The sequence below is a fragment of the Macrobrachium nipponense genome, chromosome 2, assembly GCF_015104395.2.
Source record: "Macrobrachium nipponense isolate FS-2020 chromosome 2, ASM1510439v2, whole genome shotgun sequence".
Classification (NCBI taxonomy): Eukaryota; Metazoa; Arthropoda; class Malacostraca; order Decapoda; family Palaemonidae; genus Macrobrachium; species Macrobrachium nipponense.
This window is the reverse complement of record NC_087201.1, coordinates 79,647,705-79,674,047: the sequence shown is the minus strand read 5'-3', so window position 1 is coordinate 79,674,047 and position 26,343 is coordinate 79,647,705. Positions and strand designations below refer to the sequence as shown.

Below are 26,343 nucleotides of genomic sequence, written 5' to 3'. Positions count from 1 at the left end.
CCTTTATATAAGTTATTTACCTTTGCATTTCCTTTCAGCAGTCTCCCTTCCCTTCATTTGTGCTAGTTATTTTTGATGTTTTGTGTTAGTAGTACTTTCAATTTAAGATTTTTATTATGGACAGTGCACTCATTTAGATTCAAGTTTCAAAACTGTAGGTTGCGCTTGCATGTAGTGATGACGCCATTGAATGGTGTTGTTACTATCAGCCTTTATGGTTTCTTGTTCTGGTAATCACAATGTTGTTAGATTCAAGAATATATTTTTAAGTTTATTTAGAAGGACACCACATTTTCTCGTACCATTTTTGTCCTCTTCCTTATTTACCAAATCGGAGCAAGTTCTCAAGATTCTATGCTCTATCTCTTTGGCAAAGTTTCAGTGCTTTATGGCATCTATTTTCTATTTAGAGGCAAATCCTTTAGGTCAACTCCATGCAATTCGAGAAATGGGATGTAAATTTCTGGTTAACTAATGGATTGCAAGCAGCAGCAACAGCAGCAGCAGTGTAAGCTTACTGTAACTTTAATTAAAGCATTGGATGAGCAAGTTTTTTATCAATACAGATTATATAAATTACTTCATTGGCTCTCGGTATGCATCCTGTTCTTTCTGAAAGAAATTATGCACATGTATCCTGTTCTTTCTGAAAGAAATTATGCTTATGTCCCAAAAGACATGAAATAATGGGAGGCTGGCAAATCTGAAAGGTAATGGTAGGAGAAAATGGTAGTTATTTTTTTTATTTATTACTGCTAGTTGGTAGGGAGTTATAACTGGTTTCTATACTTTTCTTTGGATATGTAGTTCTCTCATTGTGTTAATACATTGCAGTTTTATTGCCTGGATTAGTTCAACACTGGAACCTGTAACAAATTATATTCCAAGATGAGACATGCTTACTCTTAAAAAGGATGGGGATGAAAGAGGAATCATTGTTTATATCTTAGATGGAGGAACCATGGTTATTGCGTGTAAAAATATAAAATTTGTTTCATTAGAAGCCAGTTACTTTAACATAGCCTTTTGTGTATCCACATCAACTTCCAATACAATCCACAGATAAAAAGGAAGAAAAATCCTTCTAGCTCCAGATGTTGGCTTGTGTTGTGGACCCACAAGTCCACTGGGAATGAACTGCATCACTTAATGTGTGCCTGTTCATCTGTCAGTTTTTTTAAAAGGAAATTTTAAATTTTTCATTCAGTTATTAATTTTCATCTGTCATTGTGTACATAGACCTATTTTTCTTAGGTGGGTGTGTTTTAGTGGGGAAATGTCGGATTCTCAGATTTTCCTGTCTGACAGGATTTCATGTTTTGTTTAGTTGTAGTAGTTGGTTGGCTGTCAGTAATTGTATTATGCCAATTTCATAAGTGTTAAAACCTGAATTTCTGGATAGGTGCTCTGTCCATTTATTGTTTTTCTCAAGTTCAGATGTAGATGTTTTGATGCCTTCGATGTCTTGTTCTATGAAATTTAGCTAGGGTACTTAGGTTTTGTGTGCTTTAGCAGTGTTGGGATGTTAAAAATTGAAATTCGTGGTATCGCTTCTTTTGCTTTTGTGTAGGAAACAATACCCTGCTCATTTCGGGGAAGGATGTGTACAACACAGCTTGAATAGCTCAATATGTTTCTGCTGGTCAATGACTGAACATTCAGCCATACCAGGCAGCTTTCTTTTGGAATTGATTACCGGATGGTTTCTTGGTGTCTTCGTTCAGTGATGTACTTTCTTAATTTCTGGTGGCAGGTCCTCCTGGGGATTTTGTTTTCACTGGAGAAGCTGGTTCCTCGTGGACGTCTTTCATTTTTGGTCTCTGCATTGGAGATTGAAAGAGTTCTGGTTCCCAGTGGGAGATTCTCCTCTACAGAGAGTCTCTCTGTTTGAGGAAGTGAGGCAAGACCTTCATTGGTGGTTGGACAACCAGAGTATCTTGTTGGGAATCCCTCTACGTTCTCACCCTTTGGACTTCCCTCTGTTTTCAGATGCCTCCATCTCAGGTTGGGGAGTTCATCTGGGAGACCACCTTATGTCAGGCATTTGGTGTGCAGAAGACAAGCTTTTTCACATCAACATTCTGGAGCTGAAGGCAGCTTTCCTGGGGCTGAAGGAGTTTTGGGAGAAAGTGGAAGGTCATTCGGTAGTTCTGATGTCCGACAACACCAAGGTGGTTGCTTAAGTGAACAAACAGGGGGGACTGGTGTCTCGTCTCCTGCATTCCTTGACAGTGGAATTATACCAATGGGCAATCGACAACTGGGTGGAGTTCTCTGCCAGGTACATTCTGGGCAAGCAGAATGTGGTAGCTGACAGACTTGAGTCGTTGGAACCAGATCCTGGGCAAGGGGTGCTCTTTGCCTCAGGTTGTGGCAGACAGGCTTTTTCAGGTTTGGGGGAGGCCTGTGCTAGACCTCTTCTCAACTCGATTCAACAGAAAACTGGTGGTTTACTGTTTGATGGTCCTGGATCCTCTTACTCTAGCAGAGGACACCTTCCAACATCCTTGGGACAATCCCAAGGTTTACGCCTTCCCTCCGTTGGGCCTGATCCGTCAGGTTCTGAACAGGATAATGAGTTCTCGAAATCTCAGGATGACCTTGGTGGCTGCTCTGTGGCCTCAAGCAGAGTGGTTTCCGTACCTTCTGTCTCTTCTAGCAGAGGTTCCAAGAGAGATTCCTCCATGGCGACAACTTCTTTGTCAACCTAATGTCGAAAGATTTCACCAGTTGGTAGAATCCTTGTCTCTTTATGGATGGAAACTATCAAGTATCTCCTCCGAGATATGTCCATTTAGCTCAGAAAGTCCTCTTCAGCAGTTTACCAGGGGAAACGGGCAGTCTACTGTGATTGGTGTTGTTGACGGGGTTTCTCTCCACTCAAGGCCTCTGTTCAGCAGACAGCAGAATTTTTTTATCTTCCTCACAGATGAGAAATGTGTCTTTCTGCTGTCAGAGGCTACAGAGTGCATTAGGGTTGGTGTTAAGACATCTCTTCATCTTAGGAGATTTCCTTGTTGTTCAAGGGTTTCGAACAAACCTGTTCCCCAAGGGAAGTCAAGCCTCCAGCATGGGATGTTTCGCTTGTCCTGAGAAGCCTAACTCGAGCTCCATTTGAGCCCTTGCGTCGTTCATCTGAAAGAGATCAGACACTAAAGACAGTTTTCCTTTTTGGCCTTGGCTGCTTCGGAGAGAGTGGGGGAGCTTCATGGTCTAAGTTATGATGTGAAACAAACGAGGGGTTGTGGGTCGGTGACCTTCGAGTTTGACCCAGAATTCATGGCCAAGACCCAAAATCCCTCGGTACATGATGACAGATTTGCTTCCCTTACCATTCCATCATTAAATGATTTTGTGGACAATGACCCACACGAGCTCTTACTTTGTCCAGTCAGAGCCCTATGTGAGGAGATTAAGCAGGCTTATTCTTTGCCTGATGGTTCTCTTGCCGAGTCTGTGCAACCAGAGCACATGATGTCAGAGGTATAACTTCTACTCTGGCATTTAAGAAAAATTTTGCTGTTCATAGAATTTTGAGCATTGGTTCCTGGTTGCGCCACTCCACGTTCACTTCTTTTTACCAGAAAGATGTTGCTCAGATCTTTGGACACGTTTTCTATAGGTCCTGTGGTGGCTGCCTAACAAGCTGTGTAAGTCATCCTTTACCCCTAATAGGGTATTTTGTATCTTACCTATGATGATTGTGTGGAAGAGAGAATGAGTGAGTTGGCTTGTCTCTTTCTTCTTCTTTTTTCCTCTTTTTATATCATAGTACTCCAACCCAGATGGCTGAGTTGTTAGATATCGGTTTATCTATATTCTCACGGGTATGAGACCACCTTCTCTAGAACTCTTTTCTAAGAGGGGTGGTCAGGTGGGTTAACTCCCAGCCGGTTTAGGATACTTGTACCTCCCACCAAGTATAAGTCTATCCTATTGTTAAGACTGAAGTTTTGTTCTGCATATGAACAAGGGAAATTTTTTTATCAATGTGTATTTTTCATAATTAACAAACCTGAGGTCTTAACGTTTACAGCCCACCTCTAGTCGCCCCCCTCTCTCTTGTTATAGTTCCTGGGTTGGGAAAAAACTGAATACGTTATGAGGTAGTGCATGGTCTCTCACCAGCTATCGCCTCGTACGCACAGGAGTTGCCAGATCTCAGATTCCTTGTTTGCAATCTTTGATTGTTTTTAACCGGTTATCAGCTGGCGCTTGGAAAATATCCTGTTGTTAAAGACCTCAGATTTGTTAGTTATGAAAATACATGCTAATTAAAAAATTTGTCATTTTATTGTTATAATTTTGATTATAGCTTTCATTTATTATTTTTTTATTTGAATTACCATATCATACTTTATCATGCAGTCATTGGACCAAGAGTGTTTTGGATAACTGATGTTGCTTCAAAGAATGGTCCAGATCAAGTTTGTCAACTTTAGCAAGCTCATGATAATGGATAGGTTTTAACAATAAACATATTAATATAAAAACCATATTGGATGTTAAAATGATATTAAGGGATTTGAGTTTATTTAGTAAACTAAGAAAATTCATTATTTGTTAAATTCTCAAGGATACTGACTGGTTACTATAGTGGGAATTCATCATAATCTGTGGAATACATACTAATATCTGATGTGCAGGAATGGTCTGCATAATGAGACAATAATGAACATCATGTGAAAAAAATTTATGGATTATATACAGTACAAGGAACATTATAAAAAGTTTAACCTGAATACAGCTAAAAATCATAGGTCTCACGTGGCTGTAATATTAGTAAAATGACTTCTCAACTCGCTTTAACAGGAAGCTGGAAGTTTATTATTTGGTGGTCCCAGATCCTCTTGCTTTAGCAGAGGACACCTTCCAATACCCTTGGGACAACCTCAAGGTGTACGCCTTCCCTCCGTTTTGCCTGATCTGTCAAGTTCTGAACAGGGTAATGAGTTCTTGAAATCTCACAATGACTTTGATAGCTCCTCTGTGGCCACAAGCAGAGTGGTCCCCTGACCTTCTGTCCCTTTTGTCAGAGGTTCCAAAAGAGATTCCCCCATGGCGGTGGCAGCTTGGCCAGCCTCATGTCGAAAGGTTGCACCAGTCAGTAGAATCCCTGTCTCTTCACAGATGGAGACTATCAAGTTTCTCCTCCGAGCGAGAGGTTTTTCTCGGGGCAGTGGGACGTTTGTCCAGTTAGCTCAGAAAGTCCTCTTCAGCAGTTTACCAGGGGAAATGGGCAATCTACTGTGATTGGTGTTGTCAACAGGGTTTCTCTCCACTCAAAACCTCTGTTCAGCATACAGAAGATTTTTTTATCTTCCTCAGGGATGAGAAAGGCCTTTCTGTTTCTGTTATCTGGGGCTACAGAGCAGCATCAAGTTTGGTGTTACATATGAAAAGCGTGGATGTCTCTTCATCCTGGGAGATCTCCTTGTTGTTTATTTTTATTATAAAGATGTTGTATTTAAAGAATTTTTTAACCTGGTTGTAACTATTTCAAATTTGTGTGTGTGTGTGTGTGTAATTTGATGCTGCTGTATCACTCTGCAAGATTTTGTAGTATATTTTCTTTTGAGGACTTCTTTTTCTTCTATATGCAGCACTATGCAAGTTGGAATTATGAATATTGGTGTTTACCTGTAGTTATAAATTTCACTACTTTTACAGTTATCATCACTGTCATTCTTTGGAAGTAATTTTTTAAAGTACAGTGGAACCTTGGTTTTCGTACGTAATCCATTCCAGAATGTCCCATGAAGTCCAAAACATACGAAATCCAAAACATTAATTCCCCTAAAAAATAATGTAAATCTAATCATGCTATTTCAGGCACCCAAAAAATTTACAAAAATACATTTCTGGGCTCAGCTCGTGTCGCTTGCGCGAAATATCCTTTAATCTATTATTTCTAGGGTAAATGTACTAACACATACCAGAGAATAAATAAAATAAGAAAAAGGTCAGTATAACTGACGCTCACCCTCTAGGAGGGTGTCGGTATGAACACTAAGGCGGAGTGAGACACTACCACGAGCCAAATGCCAATAGAAATCTCCCACTACAAACCCTCCAAGAGCCGTCCCACAGAGAGGGGAGAGGGAGAAGGAGCTGTTATTGTTTGGAAGGGGAAGCCCCCTCCCAAGGCCTTCAGGTATCAAGGACCTATCTGGGGTCACTTATCCTCTTCATTTTTTATTGGCACTATCTCGGGTTACTTCACCTCTTCATTTTTTACTGGCACTAGGACAAGCTTGAGAGTTGCTGGATACCTGTCACACAACAAAACTGTCCAGAGACATTTGTTTCTGGCATCTCTTAAAAATTTGCCTACAGTGAAACACGTCATTATCATTAAACATGTTGGAGACATGGATTACATCTTTGTTGGGATGATAATTCTCCACAAAATTTTTTACATCGCTCCACTTTACAAACATGTACCTAATCACTGAAGTAGGCATTATGTATGCCAGTTCGCTTTCTGAATTTTTCAAACCAGCCTCTGTTGTCCTTAAATTCACTAATAGCAACACTTGTAGGCATTTTTGTACTGAGATCTGTATGCAACATCCTCTTAACACTGCTACGAGTTCTTTCTTAAACTCTATAGAGTTTCTCACTTTTTTACAGAAAGGCTGGCACTTGCAACTTTCTTTGGCCCTATGAGGCTTATTTAGCAGTTGCACTTGAATAGAAAAAGCACAAATAAATACAAAAACTAATGAACACAAGCAGAATGGATCATGAGAGAACACTAAATGCTTTGTTTGGGCACTCAATACAGGGCCTAGGCATGAGGTGGGCCTTGGAATGAGCAGTTCCCAATGTATGAAATCTGAGGATATATACAAAACCCAAGTCAAAATTTCATCGGAAAATGTCTACAAAAACCAGGATGTACGAAATCCGAGAGTTGACTGTAATACCTTTTTTAGTGACTGAAACATTTTCAAAAATTTTCTTTGTTTTTCCAGCATGTTGATGCCAGTTTGATATGTGCGATATCATTCCCAGCTTTTGCAACACACGACCAGGGGTTGTATTCTAAAACAAGGAGCCAGGTGTGTATTTTCCTTGGTTGAGATTCAAGATGTATAAATTAAGTATCCCAAAATCTGAGGCTTAATATTTAAAGTACCCTCAAAGACTTTTTAGATTTTTAGATAAAGTCATGTAGAAGTTAAATCTTGCTATTAAGTCAGTATATTGTAATTTGTTGAAGAAACCTATGAATCATAACTAGCCTTATTATCTGTGAAAAGGACCCAGCCTTACTAATTTAAATATGTAGTTAAAAGAAAAGAAGTCTCACACATGCCCAGCTCATTATCAGTTGTTCATGTGCGAACAAACCTTCGGTCTTAACAATAGGATAATATCTAGCACCTAGTTGGATCCAGTTAAATTGCAGATGAAAGCAAGGAATCTTGTAAGTTCTGGCAATGCGTGCATATATTGGGTGAAGAGTGGTCAAGGACCACTCATCTATGCCACTGTGTCAGTCTTTCCTTCACCGCCTGGGCGAGAGTTGTGGTTGACCTCTCTTGGCCTTTACCCGGTTCATTGCCCGTTTCGCTTGTGTTTTAGTGTGAATGTGTGTGATGTTGTTATGGCTTCTTCTGCTCCATCTCAGCCTTGTCAATGTGTGTGCCCCAGAACTCCAGGTTTTCCATGTTCTCATTTTTTGGCCTCGGCTGCGACCGATCACCACGTCACTTGTAGTAGGTATCACTCTGACGTGTGTACAATAATGAATCCCTGCATGGAATGCCGTGCGTGCCCTAGAGAGCAGTGGAAGTTATTTTATAGTAAGAGAGAGCATCATAGGGTTTTTACTCTCCCTTCGTGGGAGTGTTTTTCTTCTTCTCTTCCCGATACTTTGTCTCCTGCTGCTATCACATCCCACAGTAGTGTTGCGCCTTTGCCCCCTTCCTTTTCTTCCATTGATTCATCATTGGAAGTATTGGGAGCCCTCAGGCTGATTTATGTAATGTCGCCCCGTCTTCTTTAGGAGTTTATGTGATTCCCGTGAGGGAGGAGGCTTTTTCATCATTGTCTTTTATTGCAGAGTCGGAGACATCCAAAATGGCGGATTTTTGGGGAACGCTTAGGCTACAGGGTTCACCGTCCTTGGAGGGTTTGCTGACGCACTTCATGGATGCTCGCTACCCCCCTCCTCATACTGTCCAGGCCCTCCCCCCTCCTCTTGGCCTCGTATTTTTGTGGGTAGCCGAGGTCAGCCATTTTGTATTGCTCCGCCAGCGACAATTGCCGCTTCTTCGAGTCAGAGGGAGCGTCTGCTTCCCGTTCAGACTGAGGGGAAGCCGTGACGTCATCACCGCTTATGATGTCACTTTCATCAATGACGTCATTCCCAGTCGCCTCCACTGAGCTGCCTTGCTTGTCTGTGTCATCATCGTTTGCTGCCATGACATCAGATCTGCCATCCAGTTCCATGCATCTCTCTTCCATGTCGTCGAACCCTTCTCTTGATCTGTCTTGAGGCTTTATGGCAGGCAGTTCTTAAGAGATTGGACTCTGTTTTAGAAGATAAGTTGGCTGCCATGTCGGCGGGGAGGACTGAAAGCAAGCGTGTTGCATCACCCTCGCCTCCTGTAAAGAGATTTTGTAAGGAGCCAGTGCTGCCTTCCTCTCCTTCTACCCCATCTCCGCCGCATCGGCGTATCAAGCATTGGAAGGCTAAGGACTTTGCCCTTTTTTCGTCTGCGAGTGAGGAGCAACACACCCGTGTTCCTGAGTGTGTTAGTGTTGTGGAGACTGTTAGTGTATCTCCCCCTGTGCAATCTGCAGTGGCTGCTTTCTCCTTTGTATCGAGTCACGAGCGTGTTGCAACATCCCTCATTCGTGCCCATGGTGCAGGTGCTCCCACTTCTCCTTCTCCGTGGCCCATTCATCGCTGTAAGGATCTCAAGGAGCTTGTCAACAGGTTGAAGGTTGTCAGCGCTGTGTTAGTGCAGCAGGAGTGTTTTCCTGGTACTTCCAGGAGTTCGACTCCGAGGGTTTCTCATTCTATCTTGAGTGTTCAGGATTCCTCACTTAAACATGTTCATACGTCTGCCACGCCTGTGCCTGTTTGCGGCCATGTTAGAGAGTCATCTGTTGGGAGAGTGCGTAGTGATGTCCCTAGTGTTGTGGATGGTTCGTCGCGGGAGTTGGAACTTGGATCTAGCCCAGCTAGGTTAGTTGGTGTTTCGGGCTGTTTGGCTGCTGGTTCTTCTGTTATTTTAAACGAGGAAGGCGCTTTAGATAACCCTACACACCCTTCTCATCGTTTGTCGCCGTTGCTGGAGCAGGAGGAGGGACACACACAAGAGTTTTTGTCTTCCTTTGCAGAAGTTGTCGACCTCATTAATGGATTCAATAATTTAGAGAGTAGGAATCAGGCTTAGTCATCTTATACCCCTTCCTGTGTGGAAGCCTAGCTGGGAGCTACGCAGGATCCCAAGTCATTGTTCAACTTCCCTTGTCGGGGCATGTCCAGTCGGGCTTGCATAAGGTTAATGCCTGTGTTTCAGATCGGGATGGTTTGCATTGCTCTAAGGGCTCTGCCAAGCTGCTACCCCTGCCTCTCATGAGGCATAGGAAGTACTGTGCTACGAACTCTGCTTTTCTGATGTCACGTCATCTTAACCCGGATGTCATTCGTTTGATGCCGGGATTGACTTTGGAGCAGGAGAGGTCGGTGGCTCCATCCTTGTCTCCACAGGATGCCTCAGCGTTGGAATCTACGGCAGCCTCCATGTTGCAGGCGGTTTCTTGGCTGGATCTGGTCTCCGGTCATTGCCAAGATAGCTTCTGACAGGTCCCCAGAGGGGTTGGTGAGTGCTTCCTCTCTTGCCGGTTTGTTGCACTCTGGAGGCAAGGCGTTTTCGTATTTAGCTTACCTCGGTGTTAATTTATTGGCAAACCTTCTCCTGATTAGAAGAGACGTGGCTTTATCCAGGATGGAGAGGTCAGTTGACCCTGAGTCCTTGCTGGCATTGAGGAATGGAGATCTGTTGAAGTCTCAATTTCTGTTCCCTCGGACCGAGCTGGAGGATGTGATAGACTGGCGCCGGGCTAACACCAAGGACAGATTAGTGCACTAGGCTATGTCTAAATCCGAGTCTCATCCTCAGAGACGTCCTACTCCTCCTCCTCCCCTTGCCCAGTAGCAGTCGCGAAGATCATTGCCTGGTAAGTTGTTGAGGAGTTTGGTTTCGGCAGGGCCTCCCTGTTCATCCCAGCCTAGGTCAGAGGACCAATGTCCCTTTTGCTCCCGTTCCTCTAAGCAAAGAAGGGGCCCAGGGGCAGAGGCAAAGGAGGTCGTCGGAAGGTTAGGCGCCTCTCCCTCTCCTGTGCCACGGGTGGGGGTTTGCCTGGCAGGCATTGGGCCAAGTGGCAGGGTTACGGGGTGGAGAAGTGGGTGGTAGATGTCCTTCGGGTGGAGTATCTACTGCCATTCAACTTCTCTCCTCCCCTCTCGGTCAAGCAGCAGCTCAGGAGAGCGTATCCTCCAGATTCTCTAAAGTTCTTGGCTCTTCGGGAGGAAGTGCAGAAGATGCTGGACAAGGATGCATTAGAGGAAGTGGTGCGTCTGTCTCCGGGGTTTTACAATCCATCTTGGTGCCCAAGGTGTCAGGAGGTTGGAGACCGGTAATCGACTCATCCACCTTGAATCATTTCATCAGGAAGACAAGGTTCAAGATGGAGACCCCACATTCAGTGTTGGCAGCTGTGAGGGAAGGCGACTTCATGCTGTCGATAGACTTGAGGGACGCATACTTTCAGATCCCTATTCATCCGACGTCCAGGAAGTTCCTTCTCTTCTCTCTCAGAGACAAGGTCTTTGAGTTCAAAGTCCTGTGCTTTGGATTGACCACAGCCCATCAAGTGTTTACAAGGGTCTTCTCTCTCGTCTCAAGTTGGGCCCATGCTCAGGGGATCTGTTTGCTGAAGTACCTCGACAATTGGTTGGTCATGGCAGGTTCCAGGGAAAAGCTGCTGCAGGACAGAGATTGTCTGCTTCGGTTTTGACTGGAACTGAGCATCGTGGTCAACCAGGAAAAGTCAAACCTCGTGCCCAGTCAAAGGATTCTCTACCTGGGCATGGTCATCGATACGGGTTGCAAGAGTTTTCCTGTGAGATCAGAGGTTGGAGAAGTTGCGAGTGGTGGCACGCAACTCCCTGTCAGAACCACATCAGTCAGCTCATTAGTGGCAGGTTCTTCTGGGAGTTTTGTCATCCCTGGAGAAGCTGGTCCCTTATGGGCGTCTTCATCTTCGGTCTCTACAATGGAGACTCGGGGAATTCTGGTCTCCAGCAGGGGACTCACCCCTGTTAAAGGTTCCTCTGCCTCTGGAAGTGAGAAAAGACCTTTGTTTGGTGGTTGGACGACCGAAATCTTTTGAAGGGTGTCCTTCTGCGTTCTCTCCCATCGGACTTCATTCTTGGGTCTGAAGGAGTTTTGGGAGAAAGTAGAGGGTCATTCTGTCATTCTCATGTCAGACAACACCACGGTGGTCGCCTATGAAAACAAGGAGGGAGGCCTGGTTTCACATCAACTTTATGCCTTGACCATCGAGGTTCACCAGTGGGTGGTCAGCAATTCGGTAAAGCTCTCAGCCAGGTATATCCCAGGCAAACGGAATGTGGTCGCAGACAAGCTCAGTCGTCAGGATCAGATCCTAGGCACAGAGTGGTCCCGTCATCAAGTGGTAGCAGACAAGCTCTTCCAAGTTTTGGGGAGACCCATGCTGGAGCTTTTTGTGACTCAGTTCAACAGGAAACTGGAGCTATTCTGTTCAGTGGTTCCAGATCCTTTAGTGTTAGCGGAGGATGCATTTTGACATCCCTGGGACAACCTGGAGGTGTATGCTGTCCCTCCATTTTGTTTGATCCCTCAAGTTGTGAACAGACTTTTTAACCTTCCTCAGAGATGACAAATATTTGTCAGTTTCTGCCATTAGAGGCTACTGGGCGGGCCTGAGTTTAGTGTTATGCCTTAGAGGTATTGACATCTTCTCGTCCTGGGAGCTTCCCCTGCTAGTTAAGGGGTTTGAGCAATTGAGTTCTCTTAGGGAGCTCAAGCCTCTGACATGGGATGTTTCCTTGGTTCTGAGAAGCTTCACTAAGGGTCCATATGAGCCTTTGCGTCGCTCATCTGACAGGAACTTGACGCTCAAGACGGTTTTCCTCCTGGCCTTGGCATCTTAGGAGAGAGTGGGAGAGCTCAACAGTCTGAGCTATGATGTGAAGTGCACCAGGGATTGGGGTTGGTGTCCTTCGAATTTGTCCTGGAATTCATGGCCAAGACCCAAAATCCCTCTGTGTGTGATGATAGGTTCACTTCCTTTTCCATTCCATTACTGAAGGATTTTGCGGGTGGTAATGCTCCAGAGTTTTTGTTGTGTCCTGTCCAGGCCCTGCATTGCTATCTTAAAAGGATACGGCACCTTAGGCCAGGCTGCCGCAGACTTTTGTTAACATAGGAGGTACATAGAAAGTGTCAAAGAATACCATCTCTTTCGATACAGGAAGTCATCAGACAGGCATACTTGACTCTTGATGATTCCGCTGCCATGTCTGTGCAGGCTAGAATGCATGATGTTAGGGGTATTGGTCCATCTCTGGCTTTCAAAAAGAAAATGGCTGTACATAGAGTGCTGAGCGCTGGTACTTGGTTACGCCAGTCCACGTTCAACTCTTTCTATCTTAAGGTTGTTGCCCACAGAACTATGGACACGTCTTCCCTGGGTCCTGTGGTGGCTACCCAACAGGTTGTGTGACTCATCATTGCCCTTAACAGGGCACTTTTGTATCTTATTTAAGATGATTGTGTGGGTGGGAGGTTAAGGAATAGACATGTCATTCTCTGGGCTGGTCTGATACAGGTGGGTAAGGTAGTCATACTGATAGTGTGGTCGCTTGGTATACAAATATCCAACCCTCTATTCGGTAGCATATGCTCCACTCCTTGGCAAGGAGAAGTTGGGAGTGATAACAAACCCTGGTGTGTTGATTTGTTATTGGACAGTCAAAGTTTCTCTTTCTCTATGCAGTGATTCTCCCATATATCGTTGTATGTCACTTAGTGTCGGGGTGGTTAGATATTAATTTATCTAGCTTCTCACTGACTTCAGTCCCTCTTCGCAAGTTATTTCTTCTGGAGCTGGACTGGTGGGTAGGCCCCCAGCCAGTTTAGGATCTCTTGTACCTCCCTCCAAGTATAAGTCTATCCTATTGTTAAGACCGAAGGTTTGTTTGTGTATGAACAAATGACAAATTTTCTAAGACAATTTATATTTTTCATAGTTACAAACCTGAGGCCTTAACATTATACTGCCCACCTCTAGCCGCCCCACTGTCTGATGCTTTTCTTTTTCTATATGCTTGGTGAATTTGCCCTTTTCACGGTAACGGTTGTTGTGTGGCGTGCTTCATTTTTGCCTTTATATTTATTTGTACTCATATATATACCATCTGCTGTGTTTTGGCTCTGAGTATTTGTGGGGAATGCATTCCAGACCCCCTGGGAATAGCTAGAATCCACGAAAACATAGTACCCCAGTCAAAATGCTTCTAGTTACATTTTAGCTTTTCCATTTGTAGTATTCCATTTAAGTAACCCTGGTGAAAAATGTTTTTGAAAGGGGCATTTTCTTATTTTTTACAACCATTTTTCCATTGCGCCATGGGCGCAGCCATTTATGTGTGGCTCATCTCTGTTATGTGTACGTTATGTAGCAGTAGGCTCAGAGAGGTGGAACTACTCCGAGGGCACATCATCTTCAGATAATATCCTTTTTGGTTTGTATTTGTCAGCAGAAAATATATGATTGAAATGGTAAATAAAGAAGTAGCCTGATGTAGGCCTAGTTAGGCATACAGCCCTAAATTCTAAAACCCCATTAATTAAATTTGTTAAAAAGGACTAAATGAAGCCCTCATCAATTCATGGACACACACATGTTTAGAAAACTGTCGTTCACCCTATCACATCATGCACATGGTGATTGACAAGAATAAATTTCAATTCAAATGCATACAAGTGGAGGCACCTTAGTATAGATAGCGGTAGATAGCCACCATATCTTCGTTGGTACTATGGTGTCTTCAGAGGGAAATTAAGTTCCCAAAACATATAAATTTCATAGCCATACGTAATAACCTGCTCCTAATGTCATCTTTTAAACCTGTTGACAAGAAGTGGTCTGAACAGACAATGGTTTGCATCGTAGGTTGGAAGGTTTTGATGATGATATCCTCCCTTCGAAGAGCCATCAGCCAGCGACTGGATTTCTCTCTTATTTGACAGAATCCTGTGGAATGATATGCCTTTTGGACATTTGCCAGAAGTATTGGTACAACCAAATGCCATACAAGTTGGCATAATTGATGCTATTTGAATGACGACCTAAACATGAGGACAATACCGAGGATGAATACAATACAATACACGTGCTTCACTGCGCTTGTTATTGGGAGGCGACTGCTACACTACGTCATCGGTACTAATCTGACACATGGCAACATAGTTGAATCCTTGTGAAATTGCGCTCTCCATTGAAGTACCTCGGTGCTAGTTTGAAATTAAATTGTAAAAAAATGGGATCACAACAGGTTCAAGCACTGACTAATTTTTAAGCTTATTAAAAGTTCTGTTTGACAAAATTTAATGGCTATTAACCAGAAGTTCCCTTTTAAAACTGACTATTTTGTTAGTTCAAACTTAAGAAAAACTCGCTAAAAATGCTTATACCTGGTTGTTTTAATAGTTTTATCACAAAAAGTGTATTTAATCCTGAAATTGATATGAAAATACTGTAATTTCAGGATATTTCTCATAGGAAAATACCACGAATAGGCGAATTTCCTATGAATAATGGATTGATATGGTCCTTAGAGAAATCTGCAAATACGTGAGTTCATGAATGCTGAGAATGTGAATGCATGAGTCCACAAATGCCAAGAACGCAAATACGGGGGTCAACTGTGATGCTTTTTATTCGTGCTTTAGCTCTGCTTGTACTAACCTTTAGGGAAGATATTAATATAATTAAGCCTTATTAATCTATTTTAGCCAGAAGTTAGGGTTTGCAGTTCTTTTAGGTCACACTTTTTAGTTCCATGTGTAGGATTATCAGTTTTTTATTATCTCAGTACTGGCTTTATCTGTATCTCTCAATTCTTTCCATTAAGATTTCTGCACCCCTAGTGCTGCCTCCTCCACTGCAAAGAAGTGTCTTTGTTGGGGGTGGGGACCTTTTCCTTCCTATATACTAGTCCCTTTACAGTCTCTTGTGTTTGCTTTCCTCCCCTTCCATACTGAATTCCTATATACTAGTCCCTTTACAGTCTATTGTGTTTGCTTTCCTACCCTTCCATACTGAATTCCTAATGCAAGTGGTAGAACCTTCACCTATAACCTAATGAGATCAGCGATGTTCCTAAACTGGATAATAAAGAGAAAAGTTTCTTATTTCAACAGAATTTTCCTAGGTTTTTAAACCTTTTGACATTGAGATCTACAGTACTTCTTGTTGTTTATGCAAATATAATTGTCTCTTCCTGGAACATTGAATGTAGTTGGTTGTGAGGTACTCAACAGCTCCTGCTTTTCGGTTTTGTTCTCTAGTCTATGATATCTGCAGCCTTTTTGAGGTCTGTTGTGCTTCTCAATTCTATATGCCCTGACCTGTTTCTGGTTTCTTATTCTCAATCCTTCTGATATCCTGATTGTGTGTACTAGGCTGTTCCTGTATACACAATAACTCCCTTGTAGTACTTAACTGCTTTGTTCTCTGCGCAGTACTTTAAGTTGCTATCCTTTAATTTGGCAAAGGAGTTTCAAGATATATGACAAATTTTAAATTAATTTGTATTGTTCATATCTAAGAAACCTGAGGTCTTAACAATAGAATAAATGTTTTTGTATTAGCTGGAAACCAGGTTTAAAAGAATAAAAAATTGTAAATGCAAGGAATCTGTGGCATATGGCATTTGTTGTGTAGATGAATCCAGTGATGCATCAATCTTTCTTCCAACCCAGGAGGAAACAAGAGGGGTGGCTGGAGGTGGGCAGTCAATGTTAAGACCAGGTTTGTTAGCTATGAAAAATGCAGATTAATTAAAAATGTTATTTGTTCATATGCAAAACAAACCTTTGGTCTTAACAATAGGATAGACTCACACTTGGAGGTAGATATGAGAATCCTGAACCGACTGGAGGTTCGTGACACTTGATCATTCTTCCTAGAAATGAGAATTCTTAAGAAGAGAACCTAAGCCTCTGAGATGTTAGATATGTGGACATCTAACATGCAGACTTCTGGGTTTAAATGCAATAAAACATGTCCAAATCCATTGCATAGATGGAAGTCAAAAAGAACTATATCTGTTCAGGCAACAAACCATGTTAGCCACAAGAAATGGGTTTGTCACCATGCCTCTCTCCCTTGGCTGGAGAGAGGAGTTGAAGCTACTGAGGAGCAGATTTGTATGTTGCATGGAACATAAAAAGTGCTGTAACAGTATGACTACAATGCTCACCTGTATCAAGCCAGTTCCAGCATATTTTGTGTCTATTTTTCAAACTGCCCATAGGTGTGAAGAAAGGAGAAAATGGAAAGAAAAGAGACCACACCTCACTCATCCCCTACTCACACAATTATCTTAGGCAAGATACTAACTGTCCCACCAGGGGCACTGGATGAATCACGCTTGTCGAACAGTCACCACTGGAGCCAAGGAAAAAGTGTCCAAGGATATGTGGTCAATATCCATGAGGAAGAAGAAAGTGAAAGTGGTTTGACACAGTCAGGAACTAGCATTCAAAATCCTATAAACAGATAAGTTATTTAAAATGCCAGGAAGGAACCTAATAGGTGACAAAACTCAACGGTGAGGAGTAGGCTTGCCTAATCACCTTGTGTAGTTAAATGAAAGGGTATTCTAGGACACTTCTTTCTTGACCTGACTTGTGTTACATAAAAGTCTACGACACCTAAACTCTCGGTGATGAGACCCTTAGATAACAATACAGTGCTTTGATAAGACAAAACAGAAACTCTTGAAGGTTACTGATAACAAACTCCAGACTGTAAGGAACGGAAAAGGAGTCGAAGTTGTTATCATGAACCATGGATATCTGAGTCTTAGCCACAAATTCCAGGACAAACTTGAAAGCTACTGACCCCAATCCATTGTGGGTCTACATCATAAGCCTTACCCTGAAGCTCTCCATTTCTTCCAATTCTAAGGAAGCAAAGTTCAGCAGGAAAACCGTTTCCAAAGTCAGTTTCCAGTAAGACGATTGAAGCATGGGCTCGAAGGAGCTTGAGTGAGAATAGTCAGTACTAGAGTAGTATATTCCCATGTAGGAGGTCTGAGTTTCCTTGGCGAACGAGACTGCTCAAAGCCCTTGAATCACATTGAGAATCCTCAAGGCAAAGTGATATCCACATTCTTTAGAGAAACTAATCACAAGTCAGCCCTGTAGCCCCTCACCAGTATCAACAGAATGGACTTCCTCTGTTCTGACAAATATCCAGATCTTGTCTACTGAACAGGAACTCTGAGTGGAAAGAAATCCTTTAGGTGACACCAACCACAGCAGCAGATGGCCCATCTTGTGTACGACTGACAAAGCTGAGTTGTTGCTCTGCAAGAAAGATTTCCAGCTCGAAAGAGAAACTGGATAGACTCCAGACATCAAGAGATAAGGGACCATAAACAGTAGACCTCTAGCTTTCTGTTGAACTGTAAAGTTAAGAGGTCTTACATGGGTCTTCTTCAAGTAGACGGAGGACAATAAGATAACCCAAGGTGATGTCCTGTGATAATAGGCAGATGTACACTGAATGTTAAGCAACAAATGTGTAATTACAAGCCATTCTTTATGTTAAGGCCCTGCTCATTAACCTCTGATTGGTTTTAGGTACAGAAAATAAAGACTTCCTCTGGGTAAAAGATTTTAGGGTCCCTGCTGAAGTGGAAAAATTAGTGTAATAATACACAAAGCAATAGTTTGAATTGTGTGCATGTAATATGTAGTTTATTAAAAACAACTTTTTGCATTAGTTTAAAGATCTTTTCTTCATTTTAGATTGTCAGCTCACTGCAAGGAAAGTATGGATTCAAGAGATTCCATAGAGATGGTTATGGAACTGTATTAGAGGACAAGAAGAGAAGGTTTTATAATCATGCTGAAACTAAGGTTAGTATATTAGGTTGTGTAAAGTAATTTTTTATGTAATTATTGTGCTTGAGTCTAGTGCTGGTTCATGAACTAGTATATTAAATTTTCTTTTGTATATGTAATTTACCAAGTAATTACATAGCTATTGTATCAAACTAGCAAGGCAGATAAATTTGAATTTTTGTGGTAGTGATTCTCTAGTTTTGGTGTAGGTAATTAGCCCCACCCACTTTTTGGGAAGAGAGGAACAACTAGGCAAAGCCTTTCAATTTGTTTTGAATTTGTTTTCTTGACCAATTGATGTTTGGAGACAGATTTGGTGAAGTATTTTCTTCATTTTCATAGCTTTTCAGCTTAGTGACAAGGTTTCTTTTTTTAAAAGGCCATTTTTCTTCACAATTTAGATATATTAGCCAAGTTTTGACTTTGAATAATTACCGATTGTATCCATGTTAGACGTGAGTATGTATTCCTTTTGTTATTGCAGCAAAGGCTGCAATACTAGGTTAACATCTGGTAGGTACAATTCACACAATTTGCTTGAGTTGCAGTTTTGAATTATTCTGCATCTTTAACTTGTGAATACTGTATTAACTGGGACTCTGAAAAATGGAAAGTGCTCTCCTCTCAGTAGAATAAGCTAGAGTGGGATAGGAAAAGATAGGCGACACTTAGACATTAATTACTGTAAGATTTCATTAGTCAGGAATCACTTAGTAGCATTGAATTTCCTGTTATTTCTTTCCCAATTCTGTCTCCTATTCCAAGTTCCCTTGTGATATCACCTCTACCTTTACCTAGCTAACTTGTTGATGCCCCAATGCCATTGCTGGATTAGAGTCAAAATTAGTCTAAATTCGGCCATAAGTTTTAATTGATCATGTTGACAGTGCAAATGTGGTATTAGTGGAGGAGCTGGCTGCCTGTCCTGCTGATTCTCATAGGCAAAGGTCCCTGGCACACACCCCTGAACCTGGTATGGGAGAAGCCATACCGGAAGCCCAAATGAGATCAGCAGGATCTGCCCAATGGTAGTCAGTCCCTTAGATGCACCTGTAGAAAAGTCACAGGGTGTCTCAGGCAGCCATTGTAAAGGTGTCTTTTCAGAAGTGATAAGCTTTCGTCTAGTTCAGAGGCATCCAGCCCAGAGAACAGGCACCAGTGTTAAGGAGAAATCTAGGCCATTAAAAAGGCCAGTGACAGATGTTCTTTGCAACCCACAGGTACCTTCTTTGAAGAGCAAAGATTCTCTTTCTGTGGCTCGAGGAATCATTGTGTAGTTTCTGGGATAGCCCAGAGCAATTTTTGCCAAAGTGTGGAAAGGAGAAGCAACGTGTTCTGGAGGTGAAACAGAGTTTGTCAGCTCGTAGGCTCAAGCGTTCCAGTTCTCCTACAGGGGCAGCAGCTTCTGAGTGCCTGTGGGCACCCAAGGTATCGGGATCTCCTGAGCAGCCAGTATCAACTGTAAAGGTAGTGTCTTCTGATTGCCCATTAGCGTCCAAATGCCCCTCAGTGCTTGAGCGCTCAGCAGCATAAGTTCAGTCTGTATCTCCAGAGTGCTTTTTAGTGCCCAGGAGCACCCTCCCACACAAAGTTAGGGCTTACTTGGACACCTGATTGTTCAGCCCCCTTTCCCGACAGCGACAGACTTGTTTCATCAGTGGATCCTTCTGTAGTGCCAATTCAGAAATGTTTATTGAAGATGCCTTCCTCTAAAGCTAATCAGAAGGCAGACTTGCCTTTATCACTGGTTTCTTCAGCAGAAGAGGAAGGGAGTAAGGCGGTGGAAGATGACTCGTCTTCAATGATATACAGATCTCTTCATCTACATCATCTTCAGACTTTTCCCACCTCTTTTCACCAGTGGCGCCTGTTTCCCATGTCAGCGTTTTTGATGAGTAATCAGACAGCTGACCGTACAAAACTTCTTCCCAAAATGGTGCTTTCTACTTCAGCTAGGAAGGTGCTGAGTGAGGTACGTAGATGCTTGGCTTTCGACCAAGAGAGAGCAAGGAAAGTCCTGTTTTAGCTTTCTTCTTGCTACACTTCCCAATGGAGATACTTTTGTTATGCGACTGGAGAAGCTCCCTCTTTGGGTGAGGCTGCCTCCACCCAAGGAGGCCTTCTCTGCTCTCATAGGCACCTCCCGAAGATCAGCCTTTTCCTCGGTGGAAATAATGCTTTCGGTTACAGAAATTTACCATCTTCTAAGGAACTTGTTTAAGTTCTATGATTGTGATCAGTTTTATAGATTCGTCCTTGGGCACATTAGCCAAGAAGTTTCAGGACTGCCCTACATTACTCCCAGAGTTTGCAGCAGATGTATTTGGACTTCTCTCATGCATAGACATGGAAGTGCTAAAGAAGAGGAAGTTATGGTGTTCTTACATAGGTCTACGACAGTTCGCCGCCGCCAGTTGGGCGCGTGCCAGTTCGCCGCAGAGCCAGTTCGCCGCGGCGACAGTTCGCCACCAACCTTTTCGCCGCCAATGTAAAAGCTGGCAAACATCCACAGGGTATATTAAATTAGGATTAGGATAATAGGAAATTATAGCCTAGAGATTGATAATTTAGCACGTTAGTATTATTATCATTTTGTCAATGAAAAAACCAAATTTGCCTCAAAATGAAGAAGCTAATACAAAGCTTATACAGTTTTTTACTCGACCGCATCTATTCAGAGATTAAAGGAGGCAAACTACCACAAGTTGGGTTAGCATGGTCAGACAGTTTGCCAAATGAGTAAAGTAATCCTCGCAGTTCTTCCACTCAACCGTATCTCAGAGATCAAAGGCAAAAATAGGCAAAAATAAAGAAAGATTGTTTTGAATATTTTAATCATGAAACTTCATTTGAACACTATATAATATCTAAAACTATATAATATCTAAAACATGATTCATATCGTATGATACATTAGATCGTGCTGTCTCTTCAGAAGTTGTATGCTAGTCCTCGTAGATAGTCCATGTTATCTCTATTACAATAATCATTCACGATAGTTTCGATTCTCTCATTTAAAAGTTCATATCGGGGGCGACATCGTGGGGGGGGAGGATTTCCAGCCAAGAGTCCTTTAATGAATTTCCATATCGAAGGCCGAATTTCACCCAGTGTGACTTGGACAGAACGATGCCATGCCTCGACAACATTGTTGGTGCGGTCTTCACCATTTATGAGACGGTCATGTACATTCCACAATTCAATTGGAAATGTAGGAGCACGTCGTAATCCACGGCGATTCGGACTTCCTATATGTGTCCTCAAAATAGTCCAACACTGGCTGCAAAACATCTGGAAGGTGTTGGCTGAGCTCCTTGAAAGCATCAGGTACGTCATCAGACGGGACAAAGGCTAGAGTTGGGATGGTGCGGCACTGTAGCGCAAAATCAGCATCGTTCTCGTACCGCTGTTTCAAGCCTTCGGGCTGTATTCGACGATGAACACTCTGGGCGAGGTGAAAAAAGATATCCCTGTTTTCAGCGTGTGGGAAAACGACATTGGAGGCGCGAATGGCAGCCATCTTGAAATCTGTGATGATCGACTGAGGGGCAGCTTCACCACTGGTAAGATGATTCAGCTCCCGGAACAAAGTTTCATAAGTTCCTTGCCATTTGTTTGGTAGTAGGGCGTACACTAGAGGGTGTGTGCGGCCTAAGTACGATCCATGGATAGAATAGAGTTGGCTGAAAAGAGGTGGCGTTATGTCAAAAGTTCCATCATTTGCCACTGACGAAGAACACGTAAATCCTGTTCTGTGGAAAATATCAACATTCGTTCATCACCAGCGGCAGCAGCACTATCGAATAACAAAAAATCCTCAAGAACACTAGGATGCTTTTCATAGTGCGTGTACTCCAGAGGTATGACGAGGTCGGCTAACGAAAGTGGGTTCGGAGGGGTGGCCAGGGTAGCAACTCTTTTCCTCTGTAGCATCCGTTTCAAGTTGGGCATGTTCGGCAGAACACCTTGTCCAGCTTGCGATAAATTTTCGGTGGCTGCGGCTATCACTTGTGCAGTTTGGTCTTGCGTTTGAACAGCACGATTTCTCAAGTCTGTCAGGGCTGTCATCACTTCAACATTGGCTGCGTCTCCGAGGTGTGTATGGGCACCAATACGCTTGGTTATTCTTCCTTGGTGAACATGAATGTGCTTTGCAGGAAGAACGTTGATCACAACGCCAGAACTGCGTTTCGCCGTCTTTTGAAACCTTATCGAAAACGTATGTTGTGCCGTTGTCAACAAATTTCTCCTTTCCACAAACGGACAAAACAGGCGGCATTATGGCTTTGGAATGTTGAAGAACAGAGCACAGAGTAATGAAGACTTTTAAGTGACGACTCTTGGTTTGTGCGATACTTATATATCATACAATTTTCTATAACTCACCTTGTGGTAGTTTGCCTCCTTTGATCTCTGAGATACGGTCGAGTGAAAAAACTGCGAGGATTTACTCATTTGGCAAACTGTTAACCACGCTACCCAACTTGTGGTAGTTTGCCTCGTTTGGTCTCTGAGATACGGTCGAGAAACTGCGAGGAATATAATTAGGTACTTTACTCATTTTGGCAAACTGTTTGACCACTGTATAAGCTTCGTAAGCTTCTTCATTGAGGCAAATTTGGCTTTTTAATTGAGAAAATGATAATAATACCAATAATGATGATAATACTAACGTTAAAAATTATCAATCTCTAGGCTATACTTTCCTATTATCCTATTCCTCATTTAATATATCCTGTGCATATTTGCCAGCTTTTATATTGGCGGTGAAAAGGTTGGCGCCGAACTGGCTCTGCGGCGAACTGGCGGCGGCGAACTGTCATGCTCCCTTCTTACACCACAAAAGTCTGCATTGCATTTCTCACCTTTGGTAAAGGACTTCTTGTTCCTGCAGGCAACTACTAATGACATTGCCTCGAGTCTGCACAAAAAGTCAACCCAGGATCTATTGTCACAGGCTTCAAAGCGATTGAAGGATCCTCTTTCATTTAGTCAGAAGTCGGACTCGCCCCTACAGAAGCAGCCCTTTCGGGGTGGGAGACCAAGATTTTCTTCCCGAACAAGACTAGCTGCCCATTTCTCATTTAAGTACACCAAGAAGTCTTCCTCTAATCCTACTTCCAAGAAATCAAGAAAAATTCCTCTGTGCTCCAGTGGGAGCCAGACTCCACCTGTTTTGGGAGAGGTGGAAAGTGAGAGGTGCAGAAAATGGACTGTTCAATAGGCTCAGAGAGGTTTTCGGTCCTCTTAAGTTTCCGCCTTTGTTTTAAAGAATGCAGTAGAAGTAGTAGAAGACATACCAACAGAGAGGTTTTACAACTGCCTCTTTGTAGTTCCCAAGATTTCGGGAAGATGGAGACTGGTCCTGGACATATGCGCCTAGAATGTCTTCGCACAGAACACAAAATTCAGGATGGAGACCACTCAGTACATTCTTGCATCCATTTGTCAAGGAGACTGAATGATCTCAGTAGATATGCAAGATGCCTACTTCCACGTTCCCATACACCTGGACTCGAGGAAGTACCTTAGATTCATGTTCCAATACTGGGTCTTTCAGTTTCAAGCCCTGTGCTTTGTACCGTCAACCACTCCTCAAGTTTTCACTTGCATTCTAGCCCCTTTAGCAGGGTGGCTTCATCTAATGGTGATAAAAATTACCATCTACTTAGACAATTGGCTCCTTCAGTTAGTCAAAGATTTAGGTCTGCTGATAAACCTGCAGAATTCCCTGCTGGTACCTTCTCAGACAATAGTCTGTTTGGGGATGACACTGAATGCTCAAGTTTTTTAGGCTTTTCCCTCCTTCAAGAGAGTGGAGTCCTGCCTGAAGACAGTGGATTAGTTCCTCTCTTCGGACTTGTTCAGCGAACAAATGGATGAGCGTACTATGAACTTGGGCCTCCATACGAGAGTCCTGCAGTTTTCCCTCAAGGCCAGCTGGGAAATATCCAGACTCCTTCACATATCCTGCTTTGTTGGAGGTCTGAAGACAAGTTGTTAGAAGGGAAATCCCTTCTTGTTCAGAACCCAGACTTAAAATTCTGTTCAGACACTTCAGGTGTAGGGAAACTCTTCTGGAAGACCAGGAGGTCTCTGGAAAATGGTCACAGCAACAGGTGAAGCCACATAAATGTAAAAGAGCTAAAGGCAATCCACTTGGACCTCCAAGCCTTTGCCCTTGGTCCAGGAAGATGGTAGCAGTACATTCGGACAACACAACAGCCCTAGTATATATCAGCAACAAGGGGGACTCACTCATTCTCACTCTTCTCATTGTGGGGACAGAGGAATCAGACAAAAACAGTAATAAGATTTGTCCAAGGAAAAATTAATTTATTGGCGGATCAGTTAAGCAGGCACAACCAAGTCATCCCCATGGAGTAGACCTTAGATCAGTCAGTTTGTCAAGACCTTTGGAACCTATGGGGCAAACCCATGTTGATCTCTGTGACATCCAAGAATTATCAGCTTCCCCTTTTATGTTTGCCAGTCCCAGACCCCTTTAGCATGGGCAACAGATGCCATGCTGCAGGACTAGTTGAACAAGGATCTTTACACCTTCCCTTCATTCGTGACGATGAGGGAAGTCCTGAACAAATTCAGATTCCACCAGAACATATCAAGTGATGCTGATGGTGCCCTTCTGGCCATTGAGAGAGTGGTTCCCGAACCTTCTGCAACTACTAGTAGACTTCCTGAGGCTCCTCCCTCAAAGAACAAATCTGCTCAGACAGCCGCATTTCAGGCAGTTTCATTGAGGCTTGTCAAAACTAGCTCTGACTGCTTACAGACTGTCAAAAAGCTGCTCAGAGCTAAGGGCTTTTCAAGGGCAGTTGTGGACTCTTGTCACAAAATGTAGGAGACAGTCTTCAGCAGACGTCTGCCTTTACAAGTGGTCGAACTTCCTCACTTGGTGCAGAGGCTATTGTGTCTTGACTACTACAACATCTGTGACAGATATAGCAGAGTTTTTGTTGTTTTTGAGATCTTCAAAAGGTTTGTCAACCTCTACAATCAAAGGGTACAGTTCTATGCTCAGCTCTGTCTTCCTACATAGAGACCTGGGCCTGGTTAATTGTCAGGATATTACCGCTTTATTGAAATCTTCTGACACGAGCAAGCAAAAGAATTCAAATTTAGTATGGTATGGAACATGGATGTGGTTCTTAAGTGGCACGCAGGTCTGACTTTTGAGCCACTGAATTCAGTGTCCCCAAAAAATCTTAAGAAGAACCTTATTTGTGGTAGCCCTAGCAAGCCAAACAAATCAGTGAGATTCAAGCAATAGACAAAAGTGTAGGTTTTGCACAAGGTGATGCAATTTGCTCCTATACCCTAGGTTGTCCTGCTAAGAACAAAACCCCGTCTAAACCCTGGCCTCATTCTTTTAATATTAAAAATCTAGCAGCTTTTTTGGTGCAGAGGACGGAGCTATGTAATTACTTGGCAAGTATATACAAAAAGTTTTTATTTTATTATAAAAAATGTCATTTTTGAAAAATTAATGTTATAGTTTTTACTTCTTTTTTTGTAGGAATTTGAGAATATTGAATGTGAGTGGCCCTTGTTTTACTTGTACATGATGATTGAAGGAATCTTCCGTAACAGCGATGAGCAGGTTGAGCAGTACAAGAATTTGCTGCAGCCTCTAATCAAAAGGGATAGATATGGAGGTAAAGGGTAATTCAGCAATTTGATTAGGCTTATAGATTTTTTTTTATTTAAAAAGAAAAATTTCCTGTTATAGACTGGTAAATATCCTTCTCTTTTGTAATAATGACAAAAAAATTGAATGTATAAAATACCAATTTTACCTTCTCCATTAGTCTGTTGGCAGGGTTACCTGGAAACTAATAAATTGATTACTACTTTTTCTTTTTGTAAAATTACAATGTTCCAGTGGATAATTGTTTATATACTGGGGTGAATGCGAGTCTGAATATAGCTCTGGGAATTAACACGTATTAGTACTACTTCATTTTAATGTCTGTAATGTCCATATAAAAATAAATGGTAGCATTCATTGGTTTGAAAACGAAAACAAATACAGGCAGTCGTCGGTTATCGGTGGGGGTTCCATTCTCAGTGGGTTGCTGGTAAGCGAAAACCGCCATTAACTGAAACTCGGTGATTC

The 26,343-nt window shown here is 42.6% G+C and overlaps 1 protein-coding gene across 4 annotated transcripts in view; it reads left to right on the top strand.

The window, feature by feature from the left end:
* The window catches only part of LOC135220697 (probable phosphorylase b kinase regulatory subunit beta), a 329,203-nt gene that overhangs the window by 127,482 nt on the left and 175,378 nt on the right, over window positions 1–26,343 (top strand). For all 4 annotated transcript variants that reach the window (XM_064258095.1, XM_064258098.1, XM_064258094.1 and 1 more), the window contains exons 7-9: window positions 6,978–7,064; window positions 18,111–18,221; window positions 25,744–25,882. In XM_064258095.1, the coding sequence (XP_064114165.1) occupies window positions 6,978–7,064; window positions 18,111–18,221; window positions 25,744–25,882 (337 nt within the window). The remainder of the gene's footprint in view (window positions 1–6,977; window positions 7,065–18,110; window positions 18,222–25,743; window positions 25,883–26,343) is intronic.